Genomic DNA, 17,009 nt, shown 5'->3' with positions numbered 1-17,009 from the left:
AGGCCATTTCCTCTCCTATCACCTGAGACTAGAGAAAAGAGCCCAACCCCCATCCTCTTTCCAACCTCCTCTCAGGGAGCTGTAGAGAGCAAGGTCTCCCCTCAGCCTCCTCTTCTCCACGCTAACCCCCCCAGCCCTGTTCCCCAGGCTTTGCTGCCCTCTCTGGACACCAGCCCCTCAATATCCTTGGAGTGAGGAGCCAAGAAGTGACCACAACGAATCCCTTCAACACAGTGTGCCCAGACCACCTCCCAGGTGCAACTAAACCCCACAGCTCCAGCCCCTGGAACAGCCTCCACAAGGGTTTTTTCCTACCTAGAGTTCATCTAACCCCCAGCTCTAAAACCGAGTCTCAAAGAGCATCTCCTTCAAGCTCCTCAGCACACCAAGGGCTGAACCTCTCAGGGAGCCCTAAGACACCTCCTATCAGCATCACCTCCCCTTTCCCACCCTATCTGCCCCTTTCCCACCCTACCCCACGTTTCCCCCTCCCCTCCTTTCCCCCAAACCCAGGCTAGATCTGAAGGGAAATGTGACCAATCTAAAGGGCAGTGTGGCCAGTTGACAGGGAAATGTGACTTTGCTGCCAAGCAGGAGGGCAGCTGAGCTGCCAGGAGGAGAGCAAAGGTTGAAGCCTGGGCTGGTACCTCCAGATTGATGAAGATAGCTTCCATGTCCTGGGGAGTCAGCACCAGGCGCAGGGGGTTCATGTAGTTCTGCAGGAGGGGAAGGGGAAAGGGAGGGAGATGAGAGAGAGGAGAAGGTTCAAATCACAGCATAGCAGCTAGGGGCTGGAAAAGACCTCTGGAGATCCTCCAAGCCCAGCCCCCCCCTGCCAGAGCAGCATCACCTAAAGCAGGTCACACAGGAACACCCCCAGGTGTTGGGTGTGCCCAGTTCAGTGCCCCAGGTGGGCACTGACAGGCTGCAACTTCACCACCTCCCTGTGCAGCCTGCCCCAGTGCTCTGCCAACCCTCTAAGGAAAGTTCCTGCTCGTGTTTAGGTGGAACTTCCACTCTGTGACCATTACCTCTGCTCCTGTCACTGGGGACCAAGAGTCTGGCCCCCATCTTCCTGACACCCACCCTTGGATATTTCAGAGATCCATGGAATGGTTTGGCAGGAAGGGACCTGCAGGAGTCTCTTGGAAGAGATCTTCAACATCATCCAGCTCCAACTCTGCTGGCAAGGGGCAGGGGCACCTCCCACCAGCACAGGTTGCCCAAGTTCTAATCTAGCCTTGAACACCCCCAGGGAAGAGACATCCACAACCTCTGAGCACCCCCAGGGAAGAGACATCCACAGCCTCTGAGCACCCCCAGGGAAGAGACATCCACAGTCTCTGAGCACCCCCAGGGAAGAGACATCCACAGTCTCTGAGCACCCCCAGGGAAGAGACATCCACAGCCTCTGAGCACCTCCAGGGAAGAGACATCCACAGCCTCTGAGCACCTCCAGGGAAGAGACATCCACAGTCTCTGAGCACCCCCAGGGAAGAGACATCCACAGCCTCTGAGCACCCCCAGGGAAGAGACATCCACAACCTCTGAGCACCCCCAGGGAAGAGACATCCACAGCCTCTGAGCACCCCCAGGGAAAAGACATCCACAGCCTCTGAGCACCTCCAGGGAAGAGACATCCACAGCCTCTGAGCACCCCCAGGGAAAAGACATCCACAGCCTCTGAGCACCTCCAGGGAAGAGACATCCACAGCCTCTGAGCACCTCCAGGGAAGAGACATCCACAGCCTCTGAGCACCCCCAGGGAAGAGACATCCACAGCCTCTGAGCACCTCCAGGGAAGAGACATCCACAGTCTCTGAGCACCCCCAGGGAAGAGACATCCACAGCCTCTGAGCACCCCCAGGGAAAAGACATCCACAGCCTCTGAGCACCCCCAGGGAAAAGACATCCACAGCCTCTGAGCACCCCCAGGGAAAAGACATCCACAGCCTCTGAGCACCTCCAGGGAAGAGACATCCACAGCCTCTGAGCACCCCCAGGGAAAAGACATCCTCGTCCTTCCTGGCCAACCTGTTCCAGAGTCTCCTGACCCTCACTGTCCAACCTGAACCTCCTTTGGCACAACTCGAGGCTGTTTTTCCACAACTTGAGGCTGTTTTTTTCCCAACCTGAGGCTTTTCTTTCCCCACATGCACACTAGGGACAATTCCATGGGAAACAGGGAATGTTATCCCATCACAGCTTCTTCGTGGGATTTCTTATTCCAGCAGACAGAGGCAAATGATTGCAGAAGAGGAGGGAACAAAAGCTTTGGGGTGGTCAGAAATGGCAGCTGCCTTTTCAGCTGCACTTTCACTGCTGTCTTTCCCTCCTGCTGCTTTTCCTCGGGGCAGAAACCACCTCCAGGCTCCCAGCCCTGGCTGCTGCTCTGCTGTCTTGCTCAGGTGCTCGTTTTATTTCTTCTTGAAAAGCAAAAGGCACCACAAGAAACGATCAAAAGCAATTAAACCCCCTGGGACTCAAGCAGCAAAATGCTCCTTTTAATCCAATTAGTCTCAACGACAACTCAGCAGAGCCGAGGGGGGGAAAAAACCACCAAAGCAACCAACCCAAAAGCCAGAGGAGAGGAATTCTTCTGCAGCCATCCCAAGGGATGGCTGCGAGCACAGCCAGGCTAAAGAAAGGATTCCAAAGCAATGGAAGTGATAAGAGATCTGTAGGCACAGCTCTCAGCAGGGAGACTGGCCCAGACTGGGAGCTTCTCACCGCAGGGCTTGGGGAGGGGGAGCACAGCAAGCTGGCTCTGACCCAAGCTGCTGCCTCCTCTGCCAGCTCACCTCCCTGCTTGGCCCCCTGGCCCCGCTGGAGCATCCTGCTCTGCAGCTGCGCAGGCACAGGCTCCTGCCACTCAGCCTCACTCCACTCACAGCCTCACTCACAGACCCACTCCAACTTCACTCAGACTCACTCCACTCACAGCCTCACTCACAGACCCACTCCAACTTCACTCACAGACTCACTCCACTCACAGCCTCACCCACAGACCCACTCCAACTTCACTCACAGACTCACTCCACTCACAGCCTCACTCACAGACCCACTCCAACTTCACTCACAGACTCACTCCACTCACAGCCTCACCCACAGACCCACTCCAACTTCACTCACAGACTCACTCCACTCACAGCCTCACCCACAGACTCACTCCAACTTCACTCACAGCCTCACAGACTCACTCCACTCACAGCCTCATTCCACTCAGCCTCACTTCAACTTCATCCACAGACTCAACCGGGTTGGAAAAGACCTCTGAGATCATTGAGTCCAACCTAGCACCTGACCCTGCTAATTAACCCCTGGCACTAAGTGCCTCATGCAGCCTCCTCTTGAACACCCCCGGGCACAGCCACTCCACCACCTCCCTGGGCAGCCCATTCCAATGCCAATCACTCTCTCTGACAACAACTTCCTAACAACATCCAGCCCAGACCTGCCCTGGCACAGCTTGAGCCTCTGTCCCCTTCTTCTGGTGCTGCTTGCCTGGCAGCAGAGCCCAACCCCACCTGGCTACAGCCTCCCTGCAGGCAGCTGCAGGCAGCAATGAGCTCTGCCCTGAGCCTCCTCTGCTGCAGGCTGCACACCCCCAGCTCCCTCAGCCTCTCCTCACAGGGCTCTGCTCCAGCCCCGCAGATGCTGAAGGCAGTGGAACATCTTCCCTAGGAGGAGAGGCAGAGGGACCTGGGCTTGGAGCAGAGGAGCCTGAGGAGTGACCTCATTCGTGTTGCTAAAGATGTGCAGGGTGAGTGCCAGGAGGACTGAGCCAGGCTCTGCTGGGTGATGCCCACACCTCCAGGCTGTGCCCTCTTGTCCTGTCCCTGGGTGCCTGGCAGCAGAGCCCAACCCCACCTGGCTACAGCCTCCCTGCAGGCAGCTGCAGACAGCAGTGACATCTCCCAGAGGTCTCACATCTGAGTGCACTGATCCTGCCTCAGCTCTGGCAGGGAAGACCAAGCTGGAGCAGGGAGGTGGAAGGTGCTGGGGCATAAATGCTGGCTGGGTGCTTACCTTCTCTATGTCTTCAAGTGTCTTGTAGTATTTGGCCTCTGTCTCTTGGATCTCCAGCAAGCAGCAGTTTCTTTTGTCATCTTCTGTCATTCCCATTTTCTGGAAAGGCAGGAGGGGGAAATGATCCTGCTCAGATGCTGCTTGGTGATGCAGCAACCTGCAGAGCTCCAGCTCTGCCTCTGGAGACAGCAAGCTGGGAGCAAGAAGCAGTTTGGAAAGGCAGGAGAGGGCTGATGTTGGGTTGGTGAGGAGTCATGGAATGGTTTGGGATGGAAAGGGACCTTAAAGGGCATCCAGATCCATGGGCAGGGACACCTCCCACCAGCCCAGGCTGCTCAAGGTCTCATCCAGCCTGGCCTGGAACACCTGCAGGGAGGGAGCAGCCACAACCTGCCTGGGCAGCCTGTGCCAGGCTCTCCCTACCCTCACTGTGAACAATTTCTGCCTAGGAACTCAAAGCTTCTTCCTAGGAATTCTTAGCTGCTTCCTGGAGCTTCCTAGGAATTCTTAGCTCCTTCCTGGAGCTTTCTAGGAATTCTTAGCTCCTTCCTGGAAATTCTTAGCTGCTTCCTGGGAATCCCTCATTGCTTTCTAGGAATCCTTAGCTTCTTCCTAGACATTCTTAGCTCCTCTCTGGGAATTCCTCATTGCTTCCTAGGAATCCTTAGCTTCTTCCTAGGAATTCTTAGCTCCTCTCTGGGAATTCCTCATTGCTTCCTAGGAATCCTTAGCTTCTTCCTAGGAATTCTTAGCTCCTCCCTGGGAATCCCTCATTGCTTTCTAGGAATTCTTAGCTTCTTCCTAGGAATTCTTAGCTCATTCCTGGGAATTCCTCATTGATTCCTAGGAATTCTTAGCTTCTTCCTAGGAATTCTTAGCTCCTCCCTGGGAATCCCTCATTGTTTTCTAGGAATCCTTAGCTTCTTCCTGGCAATTCTTAGCTCCTCCCTGGGAATTCCTCATTGATTCCAAGAAATTCTTAGCTTCTTCCTAGGAATTCTTATCTCCTTCCTGGGAATTCCTCATTGCTTTCTAGGAATCCTTAGCTTCTTCCTAGGCATTCTTAGCTCCTTCCTGGAAATTCTTCACTGCTTCCTAGGAATTCTTAGCTGCTTTCTAGGAATTCTTAGCTCCTTCCTGGGAATTCCTTATTGCTTTCTAGGAATTCTTAGCTGCTTTCTATGAATTCTTAGCTCCTTCCTAAAAACTCTTCACTGCTTACTGGAAATTCTTAGCTTCTTCCTGGGAATTCCTCATTGACTCCAAGAAATTCTTAGCTTCTTCCTAGAAATTCTTAGCTCCTTCCTGGAAATTCTTAGCTGCTTCCTGGGAATTCCTCATTGCTTCCTAGAAATAAGAATCCTTTTTCCTAGGAATTCTTAACTCCTTCCTAGAAATTCTTCATTGCTTCCTAGAAATCCTTAACTTCTTCCTAGAAATTCTTAGTTCCTCCCTGGAAATTCTTTGTTTCTCCCAAGAAATTCTTAGCTTCTTCCTAGGAATTCTTAGCTCCTTCCTGGGAATTCCTCATTGCTTTCTAGGAATCCTTAGCTTCTTCCTAGGAATTCTTAGCTCCTTCCTGGGAATTCCTTATTGCTTTCTAGGAATTCTTAGATTCTTCCTAGGAATTCTTAGCTCCTTCCTGGAAATTCTTCATTTCTTCCTAGGAATTCTTAGCTCCTTCCTGGGAATTCTTTGTTTTTCCCTAGGAACTCTTAGCTTCTTCCTAGGAATTCTTAGCTCCTTCTTGGATTTTCTTCACTGCTTCCTAGAAATTTTTAAGCTTCTTCCTAAGAAATTCTCAGCTTCTTCCTAGGAATTCTTAGCTCCTTCCTAGAAATGTCTTCATTTCTCCCTAGACATTCCCAGTTTATGTTCTAGAGAGCTATTTTCAGCCTCCACAATCAGCCCCAAACCTGCTTTGGTGCTGGACTGTTCAATCTGCTTCAACCTATCAAGCTCTGCAGCCTTGCAGCCATCACCAGCAGCTCAAGAAGCACAAATGGGAGCCAGCTGCTGCCTTCCCCCAAAGTCTTTTTGCCTTTGCTTGTGATGAAATTCACAACAGAGCCTAAAATGGGTCACAAATATTATGTGAGACTCCCACAGATGCCCTGCCAGGGTTGCCTGGCTTTAGGTTGAAGCTGATAGTGCTCAGCTCCTGCAGTCACTTCTCTTGCTTTGGTGTCTGGAAGGTAGAGCTGAGAGCAAGCCCTGGGGAGAGCTGCACTTGGTCAGGGCAGGCTCTGCACTTGGCAGGGGACTCCCAGATGGAGGCTGAGTTAGGTCATGCACACAGAGCTCTCTCAGCTCAGAGGTTCTATCAGCTGGAGAGGAGATCAGGGGTTGAAATCAGTGGCTCTACACTTGGCAGGGGACTCCTAGATGTTGTCTGAGTTATCATGCACAGCCATGGACACCTTCTGCAGCCCCTCGGAGCTCTCTCAGCTCAGAGGATCTATCTGCTGGAGAGGAGATCAAGGGTGGAAATCAGTGGCTCTGCACTTGGCAGGGGACTCCTAGATGGAGGCTTAGTTAGATCATGCACACAGAGCTCTCTCAGCTCAGAGGTTCTATCAGCTGGAGAGGAGATCAGAGGTTGAAAGCAGTGGGTCTGCACTGGGCAGGGGACTCCTAGATGGGGTCTGAGTTAGATCATGCACACAGAGCTCTCTCAGCTCAGAGGTTCTATCTGCTGGAGAGGAGATCAGGGTTTGAAATCAGTGGCTCTGCACTTGGCAGAGGACTCCTAGATGTTGTCTGAGTTATCATGCACAGCCATGGGCACCTTCTGCAGCCCTTCAGAGCTCTCTCAGCTCAGAGGATCTATCAGCTGGAGAGGAGATCAGGGGTTGAAATCAGTGGCTCTGCACTTGGCAGGGGACTCCTAGATGGAGGCTGAGTTATCATGCACAGCCATGGGCACCTTCTGCAGCCCTTCAGAGCTCTCTCAGCTCAGAGGATCTATCAGCTGGAGAGGAGGTCAGGGGTGGAAAGCAATGGCTCTTACCTGCATGTATCTGATCTGCAGCATGCAGGAACACAACAAACCAATTAGCATCGAACACTTTGACACCGTGCAGAGAAATCCCAACCTTCAGGCACCTTTTAGACTCACAGAATGGGTTGGGTTGGAAGAGATCTTCAAGATCATCCAGTTCCAACTCCCCTGCCAAGGGCAGGGACACCTCCCACCAGCCCAGGTTGCTCAGGGCCTCATCCAAGCTGGCCTTGAACACCTCCAGGGAGGGAGCAGCCACAGCCTCCTTGGGCAGCCTGTGCCAGTGTCTCCCCACCCTCATTCTAAAGAATTTCTTCCTCATCTCCTCTCTCAGTCTCTCCTCTTCCATCTTAAAGCCATAGTCCCATGTCCTGGCACTCCCAGCCCTGGCCAAAAGCCCCTCCCCAGCTCTCCTGTAGCTCCCTCAGGCACTGCCAGGCTGCTCTAAGGTCTCCCCAGAGCCTTCTCTTCTCCAGGCTGAACAGGATCAATCCATTCACTCTCATCCTATCACTCCCAGCCCTGGCCAAAAGCCCCTCCCCAGCTCTCCTGTAGCTCCCTCAGGTACTGCCAGGCTGCTCTAAGGTCTCCCCAGAGCCTTCTCTTCTCCAGGCTGAACAGGATCAATCCATTCACTCTCATCCTATCACTCCCAGCCCTGGCCAAAAGCCCCTCCCCAGCTCTCCTGTAGCTCCCTCAGGCACTGCCAGGCTGCTCTAAGGTCTCCCCAGAGCCTTCTCTTCTCCAGGCTGAGCAGCCCCAACTCTTTCAGCCTAACCCCATAGCAGAGCTGCTGTGATCCTCTTTGTGGCCTCCTCTGGACCTGCTCCAACAGTTCCAGGTCCTCCTTGTGCTGTGGACACCAGAAGTGGATGCAGCACTGCAGGTGAGGTCTGAGCAGAGCAGAGGGGCAGAATCCTCTCCTTGTCCTGCTCCTCTTACCAGTTTTGATGCAGCCCAGGACATTTTTGGCTTCTGGGCTGCCAGCACACATTTAGTGCTTGGATGAAAAGCAGACTCTTTGGCCCTGGGCAGTGGAGGAAAAGGAGTCAGAGCCATCAGCTCCATCACTTCCCAGCACATCCAAGAACACAGGAAACACTGTGGAGGGGCAGTGAAAAAATGCCAGCTCCACTGACCCTAAAATCCTGCCCTGCCCTTCCCAGCTGCTGGACACCCACATGGTGGGAGTTTTCCTCCCAGTTTTTGCCACTGATGCCAGGAATTCCTACCCAAAGCCTTCCCAAGGGGCAGGTTTGGGGCCAAATGGCTTCTGCAATTGATGGCACACAGCAGAGGAGCTGGTGGCCAGGGAGCTGTGTTGACTTTGGCACTGCCACCAGTGTCTGCAGACAGCTCCAAGCCCTTTGGCAGGATGAGTGGGAATAGTCTGTGCCTGATTCCTTGATCCAGGCAGGATTTTGGTGCACTGGGAGCAACTCAGGCTGCAGACAAGAGAGGAAAGGAGCAAATGTCTCAAGCACCATCAAGGTGGTCTGGGGACCACTTGCAGCCAGGCTTAGGATGGGTGAGAAAGCAGCATGGGGGCATCAGAGCTGCACAGCTTGGCTTGTTCACCAGGGGGTGAAGCTTCCCAGCACCTCATCCAGCACAGCCATGCACCCTGCCCCAGGGGATTTCACTCATCACTGAGCTTATCCAGTGATCCTTCTTTGCTGTGGGGAGATATGGACCAGTGCCAGAGCTGTCTGCAGCCAGGAGGCTGGCATTAGAGCCTGCACAAAGCCTGAGGGGTGGCAAAGAGCAAGCCAGGAGGACATGGAGAAGGTCATGCTCTGGTGGAAAGGTCCCTGCAGAAGCCAGGGCAGCTCAGCTGCTCAGCACTGCAGACACAGAGAGCAAGGGGGGGCTGTGGTCACCTCTGGGAAGATTCAAGAGCGACCAGCACCCCCCAGCCTCATCCATGCAGCATGAGTTTTGCACCAGAGCTTGCTGTGGAGTTAATGCTCCTCATGGAGGATTTCTCTATCACCAAAAGGTAATTAGGGATGATGAATGGGCTCAGTTGCTTGGCCCTAAAGCCACATGAGCCTCCACTACTGCCCCAGAAAGCTTCACTGTCAGCAGCTACCTGCTCAGAGAGGCAGGCTTGGAGCAGCAGCAGGCACAGCCAAGTGCTGGATCCTGCACACAGAGATCAGAGAACCAAGCAGGTTGGAAGAGAGCTCCAAGCTCAGACAGCACAACCTAGCACCCAGCCCTGGCCAAGCAACCAGACCATGGCACTAAGTGCCCCAGCCAGGCTTGGCTTCAACACCTCCAGCCACAAAGACTCCACCACCTCCCTGGGCAGCCCATTCCAATGCCAATCACTCTCTCTGCCAGGAACTTCCTCCTAACATCCAGCCTAGACCTGCCCTGGCACAGCTTCAGGCTGTGTCCCCTTCTTCTGCTGCTGGCTGCCTGGCAGCAGAGCCCAACCCCACCTGGCTACAGCCTCCCTGCAGGCAGCTGCAGACAGCAATGAGCTCTGCCCTGAGCCTCCTCTGCTGCAGGCTGCACACCCCCAGCTCCCTCAGCCTCTCCTTATAGGGTTTGTGTTCCAGACCTTCCACCAGCACTGTCACCCTTCCTCTCCCCCCTCCCCCTCCCATCCCCTCCCCCCGAGGTGCAGCCTCAGAGCTGCACAGGAATGGTTACCATGGGCTGCTGAACTTCCACTCTGATGATATCTTCATAGATGTCATCACCTTCATCCTCACAGGGGACGCAGTCGTAAATGTCCTCCCCCAGGTCATGCTCGCTGCAAGGAGAAGGAGAGAGGCATTTAGTGGTGACAACCCCCACTGGAACTTGATCAGACCACCCCAGCACTGCCCTCACACCAAGGGCAACCACCACAGTGAGGAAGCTCTCCTGCCCCACAGCACTGGCATGGGCACAGGCACACAGATGTCAGGGGTTGGAAGGGACCCAAAGAGATCATCAAATCCAAGCCCCCTGCCACAGCAGGACCATCCAAGCTAGCTCAGGGCACACAGGAACACATCCAGACAGGCCTGCAAAGGCTCCACACAAGGAGACTCCACAACCTCTCTGGGCAGCCTGTGCCAGGGCTCTGGGACCCTTCCAGGCAAGAAGTTCCCCTTGTGTTGAGCTGCAACCTCCTGTGCTGCAGCTTCCATCCATTGCTGCTTGTCCTACCCCAGGCAGCAGTGAGCAGAGCCTGTCCCCCCCTCCTGACCCCCAGCCCTCAGATAGTTGTAGACATTGATTCAATCCCCTCTCAGTCTTCTCCTCTCCAGACTAAGCAGCCCCAGGGCCCTCAGCCTCTCCTCACCAGGCAGTGCTCCAGTCCCCTCAGCATCCTCATAGCCCTCCCTTGGACCCTCTCCAGCAGATCCCTGTCCCCTTCAACTGGGGAGCCCAAAGCTGAAGGCAGCACTCAAGATGAGGTCTCTCCAGAGTGGTCAATCCACCTCCTCCCCCTGCACCAGGAGTCTCTGCTTTTCCCACTTGCTGCCCATCTCCTCCTGTTTGCCAGAGGCTGGAAAAGTCCAACTGCCTGCCATGAGCAGGGATTCCAGCCAAGACCTGCTCCAAGCCTCATGCCAAGTGTGCCTGTGATGCCCACTCTGCCATGGTCTGCCTGCTCTGCCCCTGCAGAGATTCTGCTTGCTGCTAATGGGCTCAGCTGAGAGGCATCTGACAGCCAAGAGCCACAACAGGACCACCTGAGCCACCACAGGCAACCAACTCCAGCTCCACCTGCCCCCCAGCATGCCCACAGCCTCCTGGGCATCTCCTGCCTCTCTTCTTTCAGACACAAAGCAGCCATGGGCAGAGCTCAGCCTGGCTCAGGCAGCCACCTCCAGCCATGGCCCCACAGGCACCACATCCAGGTTTGGAAATTCTGGATTCCTTTTGTATTGGTGATCCACCAGATCCCAGAGAGCACAATCCCTGCTCAACAACAAGGGCAAGAGAGTCTGGCACCTGGGAAAGAACAACCCCAGGGAGCAGCAGAGGTTGGGCACTGAGCTGTTGGAAGGCAGCGAAGGGGAAAAGGCTCTGGGGGTCCTGGTGGGTGGGAGGGTGACCAAGAGCCAGCAATGTGCTCTGGTGCCAGGAGGGGCAATGCCACTCTGGGCTGGATTAGAAGGGCTGTGGGTAGCAGGTCGAGAGAGGTTCTCCTGCCCCTCTTCTCTGCCCTGCTGAGGCCACATCTGGAGCACTGTGTCCAGCTCTGGACCCCCCAGTTCAAGAGAGACACAGAACTGCTGGAGAGAGTCCAGCACAGAGCCACAGAGATGCTGAAGGGAATGGAACAGCTCTGTTAGGAGCAGAGCCTGAGGGAGCTGGGGCTGGGAGCTGGGAGAGAGGAGACTGAGAGGGGAACTCAGCAGTGGTTATCAATGTGTGCAGGTGAGTGGCAGGAGGCTGCAGCCAGGCTCTGCTGGGGGATGCCAGTGCCAGCACAAGGGACACTGGGGGAAGCTGAGGCAGAGGAAGCTTCATGGAAACATGAGGAGGAATTTTCTCCCTGTGAAGGTGACAGAGCCTGGCACAGGCTGCCCAGGGGGGCTGTGGAGTCTCCCTCTCTGGAGATATTCAAACCCTGCCTGGATGTGTTCCTGTGTGATCTGCTCTGAGTGCTGCTGCTCTGGCAGGGAGGTTGGACTGGCTGAGCTCTGAAGGTCCCTTCCAGCCCCTGCCATTCTGGGATGCTGTGAGCTGCCCAAACTCTGCTCCATCCAACAGGGACCCTTGGCTTGGCAGGGAGAGCATCAGGCGGTGCCACCAGGTTGGCTTTCTCTTCCTCCTCTTAAAACCAGCCCTACTGAATCAAATCCTATTTTTTGGAGGGGGATGTGTGTGTGTGGATTTTAAACACCTTGGCAGGAACTCTCCATCTCCAGTTGCTGCAGAGTGATGCATTACAGCTGCTCTCATAATGCCCACTAATAGCTGGTGATCCATCTTCCCCCTCCCAAGCGCTGCTGCCGCCGTCATTATCTGCACCAATATTTATATTCTCTCCTCCACTCCTTATCCAGAGCTACCAACTCCTGCTTTCCTGATTAATCTTCCCTCCCCACACCTCTCAGACTGCTGCCTGCCTCTCTATACATCATTCCCCTGGCACCAGGGGTGTTAGGAAACGTATGGTTGGGGTAATGCTACGAGGATGAGCCTGGCTGGGTGCGACAGGAGCATGGGGAGAGCTGGAGCAGAACCTGCTCTGCCTGCTGGCTGCTCACCACCAGCACCAAGAGCCTGGGTTTTGGGGTAGGTACAGAAGGAGGAGCATTTTGAGGGGGTTCTGGGACATCTCACATTCTGAGTGAGTGGCTGAGAGCAGGCAGGCAGAGAGGGAGCTGGGGGTGCTGGGAGAGAGGAGCTGCAGAGGAGGCAGCAGTGCCCAGGTGGGCAGCAGAGCCAATGGCATCCTGGGCTGGCTCAGGAACAGTGTGGGGAGCAGGACAAGGGAGGTTCTTGTGCCCCTGTGCTCAGCACTGCTCAGGAGACACCTGGAGTGTTGTGTCCAGTTGTGGCTCCTGAATTGCACAGAGATGTTGAGGTGCTGGAAGGTGTTTGGAGAAGGGCAGTAGGGCTGGGGAGGGGCCTGGAGCAGAGCCCTGTGAGGAGAGGCTGAGGGAGCTGGGGGTGTGCAGCCTGCAGCAGAGGAGGCTCAGGGCAGAGCTCATTGCTGTCTGCAGCTGCCTGCAGGGAGGCTGTAGCCAGGTGGGGTTGGGCTCTGCTGCCAGGCAGCCAGGGATAGAAGAAGGGGACACAGCCTCAAGCTCCATTCAGATGGAGCCTCCTGGCTTCCAGTTTGTGCCCACTGCTCCTTGGCCTGTCCCTGGGCATCACTAACAAGAGCCTGGCCCCAGCCTCTTGCCCCTCATCCTTTAGCTCTTGCTGAGCATTGCTCAGCTCCCCTCTGGGGCTGCTCTTCTGCAGGCTCTCAGCCTTTGCTCCTCACAGAGCTGCTCCAGGCCCCTCAGCAGCTTTGCAGCCTCCTCTGGACTCTCTCCAGCAGTTCCCTACCTCCCTTGAGCTGGGGAGCCCAGCCCTGGCCCCAGTAGTCCAGAAGTAGGCTCAGTAGGGCAGGGTAGAGAGGACAACTCCCTTATCCTGAGGGCATCCTGACCCCTTCCTTGGAGAGCTCAGGGGAGAGGCAGCAGAGATGCTCAAAGCCAACAGCTGTGGTGGGGCTGAAACAACAAAACCCTTTGCCCACTGGACCCTTATTTATTGAAGGCATCCCCAGTGCAGCCCTGAGGAAGAGCAGAGGCTGCCAGCTCGATGGGGAGCAGCACAAGTTGCAGCTCAGCCTCCACTGGTGTGTGCCAGGGCTGCTGCTGTCGCTGCTTGACACAGGTTTGCTTTTCATGGGTCTCTGCACTCTGTCTGGCAGAGCTGGAAAGGTGCCCCCTGCCCAGCAGGAAGCAGCTGCTGGGCTGATTGCAACCAGTGGCAACCTCTGAAGACACTAAAATCCTGACTGCCAGGAGGGGAAGGAAAGCAGGGCAGGGACTTGCCAGGTGCAGCACAAGCCCTCTGCTGCTGGAGGCAATCAACTGAGCACCCCGAGCCTGCCCCTGAGCAACCTGAGCCAGGCTGGCCAGGTCCTCACCTTGTCTGTCACACAGAGAAGCAGTTTCCTCCTCCAGCAGCAGCAGCAGCAGCAGCAGAGCCTGTGAGCTCCCTGTGGGTATCAGAGCCTCCAATCTGCTGCTGGGATTAGGAGATTTGCTGACAGCTCTGGCTTTAGGAGGAGGATTTTCTCCACCCTCCAGACTTAACACCAGCATTTGCAATTAGTCTTATTAGGATGGATGTAACCAGCTTTGGGCTGGCAGCACCTTGCCCAGCCAGCAAAAAAAGGAGAAAGCTCTTCAGAGCCAAAGGCAATGGCAGGCAAAAGCACTGGGTTTGAATCACAGAACCAGGCAGGGTTGGAAGGGACCACAAGGAGCAGGCAGTGCCAACCCCCCTGCCATGCCCAGGGACACCCTACCCTAGAGCAGGCTGCACACAGCCTCAGCCAGCCTGGCCTCAAACACCTCCAGCCATGGGGCCTCAACCCCCTCCCTGGGCAACCCATTCCAGCCTCTCACAATATCAGCCTGGAGAAGAGGAGGCTCAGGGCAGAGCTCATTGCTGTCTGCAGCTCCCTGCAGGGAGGCTGTAGCCAGGTGGGGTTGGGCTCTGCCACCAGGCACCCAGTAACAGAAGAAGGGGACACAGCCTCAAGCTGTGCCAGGGCAGGCTCAGGCTGGATGTTGTTAGGAAGTTGTTGGCAGAGAGAGTGATTGGCATTGGAATGGGCTGCCCAGGGAGGTGGTGGAGTCCCCATCCCTGGAGGTGTTTCAGAGGAGGCTGCATGAGGCACTTAGTGCCATGGCTTAGTTAATTAGAAGGTGTTAGGTGGGACCTGGTTGATTCTGTGATCTCCAGGGTGAGGACCTCAACTACCTCTCTGGGCAACCTGTTCCAATGTTCCACTCCCCTCAGGGTAGCTTTAAGCAGTTGGCACAAACAGCCTCATGCAAGAGAGAAATCTCTGTTTGAAGTCATGATGGAGTCACAGACTGGCTTGAGTTGTTAAAGACCTTAAAGCTCATCCAATTCCAGCCCCTTGCCATGGGCAGGGACACCTCCCACCAGCCCAGGTTGCTCAAAGCCTCATCCAGCCTTGTCCTGAACACTTCTAGGGGTGAGACATCCACAGCTCCCCTGGGGAGCCCATTGCAGCGTCTCACCACTCCCATAAGTAAAGGACTTCTTCCTAATGTCCAACCTAAACCTACCCTGCTCTAGCTCTGGCCTGGGACAGCTGACACAGCCAGCAAGAGAGGTGGAGAAGCAGTTGGCAGGGAAGATGCCCAGCAGCAGGTAGATAACTGCCAAGAGGCAAGCAGCAACTCACAGCCCTCCAGGAGGAGGCTGCCTTTGATTTTCTGGGGGGGGGGACACAGGCTCCAGGCAATTACAAAGCCCTGCACGTGTCCAGGGCACTTCCCCTCCCCCCCCAAAATGCAGCTGCTGCTCGAGGCTGTGCCATTAGGGCCTGCAGAAATAAATCAGGCAGCAGAGGCCAAACCTCCATTGCCTGCTGCTCCCACCACGGGTTGGGCACCACTTGCACCCTGCCCAGCCCTCCCCATCTGCCCAGCCCCTCTGCAGGCCACCATCTGGCCAAGCAAGCCTGGGGGGCCAGTGGGTTGAGGACAGGCAGTCTGAGCACTTTCTAGCTCCCCTGATACCCTTTTCACTTCCCCTCTCCCTTTTCATCACCAAGAGCTCTTCCTGGGGGTTTCTTTCCCCGGGAGGGAGGTTTGCTGTTTCCAGGCCATCATCTGCCTGGCTCTGCTGGATGGCTGAGCCAGCACTGGGCAGCTGCACTTACTGGGGAGCTGCACATCTCTGTGGGTGCCATGGACAGAGGCACTGAGTGCAGCCTCAGCAAGTTTGCTGCCCACACCGAGCTGTGTGGTGCAGCAGCCAGGCTGGAGGGCAGGATCCATCCAGAGGGAGCAGCACAGGCTGCAGAGGTGGGCACAAGCCAACCTCAGGAGCTTCAATGAGACCAAGTGCAAGGTACTGCAGCTGGGTGGAGGCAATGCCAAGCACAGATCCAGGCTGGGCAGTGCCAGGCTGGAGAGCAGCCCTGAGGAGAGGGACCTGGGGATGCTGCTGGAGGAGAAGCTCAGCAGGAGCCAGCAGTGTGCACTTGCAGCCCAGAAAGCCAAGCAGAGCCTGGGCTGCAGCAGCAGAAGTGTGGTCAGCAGGGCCAGGGAGGGGATTCTGCCCCTCTGCTCTGCTGAGACCCCACCTGGAGTGCTGCATCCAGCCCTGGAGCCCCTGGGACAAGAGGGCTGTGGAGATGCTGGAGAGTGTCCAGAGCAGGGCCAGGAGGATGCTCAGAGGGCTGCCTGGAGGTGCAACCAATGTCACTTATTCACCCAATCAACTGCCCCCAGGGCACAAAGTGGAACACAGAAGGTTCCATCTGACCAGAAGGAGAAAGTTGTTTGGTGTGAGGGTGCTGGAGGCCTGGAGCAGGCTGCCCAGAGAGGCTGTGGAGTCTCCTTCTCTGGACAGCTTCCAAATCCACCTGGTATGGAGCTCTGCATCACTCCAAGGTGACCCAAAGAACAAACCCAATCAGCTCCTGGCCTCCAACAAAGCCTTTTGGATTCTCTGGGATCTTCCCAAGGCTGCTGGATCATCAGCAACATTCAATGCCAAGATGCTGGGTGGACTGAATCACTCCCAGCAGATGAATGATGTCCTTGTTCAGCTGCTGGAAGATCAGCAGCAGCTAAGAAAGAGCTTTCTCATGCAGCCCTGCAGTTTGCCAGCACCCAGCATCGGTGCCCATTATGCACCACTGGCACCAGCACATTCCCAGTCAAAGTTTCCTTGTCCAGCATGGAAAGAGATGCTCCTTGTCAAAGGGAGGAAGGGAAACTGTGGTTGGTCAGAGAATCAGGGAATGGTGGGGGTTGGAAGGGCCCTCCAGAGATCACTGAATGCAACCCCAGGCTCCCTTAGGGCAGGTCACAGAGGAACACATCCAGATGGGGCTTGAAAGCCTGCAAAGAAGGAGACTCCCTGGAGGTGTTGCAGCCAAGCCTGGCTGGGGCACTTAGTGCCATGGGCTGGTTGGTTGGGCAGGGCTGGGTGCTAGGTTGGGCTGGATGAGTTTGGAGCTCTCTTCCAACCTGCCTGATTCTATGGTTCTATGGTTCCACAACCTCTCTGGGCAGCCTGCTCCTGCTGTGTCAGAAGGAGCAGCAGCAGTGATGCTGAGAGGTTCTCTGGGCTCTTCCTGGGGGTCCACAGCTATGGGTGGATTCTGTTCACCCTTCACCTACAGAATCATAGAATCAGCTCAGGTGGAAGGGACCTCCAAAGCTCAACCAGCCCAACCCCCTCCCCCTGCACTCAGCAGGGACATCCTCTACTAGCTCAGGTCACCCAGATCCCTGTCCAGCCTCACCTTGAA

General features: G+C 55.6%; 1 protein-coding gene across 9 annotated transcripts in view; it reads right to left on the bottom strand.

Annotated features, from left to right (window-relative positions):
• VAV2 (vav guanine nucleotide exchange factor 2) overlaps nucleotides 1–17,009 on the bottom strand; it is a 155,241-nt gene that overhangs the window by 29,878 nt on the left and 108,354 nt on the right. For 5 of the 9 annotated variants that reach the window (XM_064171594.1, XM_064171595.1, XM_064171590.1 and 2 more), the window contains exons 5-8: nucleotides 9,692–9,794; nucleotides 7,040–7,054; nucleotides 4,030–4,128; nucleotides 648–716 (exon numbers count right to left, since the gene is read on the bottom strand). In XM_064171594.1, coding sequence (XP_064027664.1) covers nucleotides 648–716; nucleotides 4,030–4,128; nucleotides 7,040–7,054; nucleotides 9,692–9,794 — 286 coding nt within the window. The remainder of the gene's footprint in view (nucleotides 1–647; nucleotides 717–4,029; nucleotides 4,129–7,039; nucleotides 7,055–9,691; nucleotides 9,795–17,009) is intronic. The other 4 variants (XM_064171599.1, XM_064171591.1, XM_064171593.1 and 1 more) reach the window with 1 other exon arrangement.

The sequence above is a fragment of the Pogoniulus pusillus genome, chromosome 35 (assembly GCF_015220805.1).
Source record: "Pogoniulus pusillus isolate bPogPus1 chromosome 35, bPogPus1.pri, whole genome shotgun sequence".
NCBI classification, from domain to species: Eukaryota; Metazoa; Chordata; class Aves; order Piciformes; family Lybiidae; genus Pogoniulus; species Pogoniulus pusillus.
The sequence above is the reverse complement of the archived record's forward strand: the minus strand, read 5'-3'. Positions and strand labels throughout refer to the sequence as shown.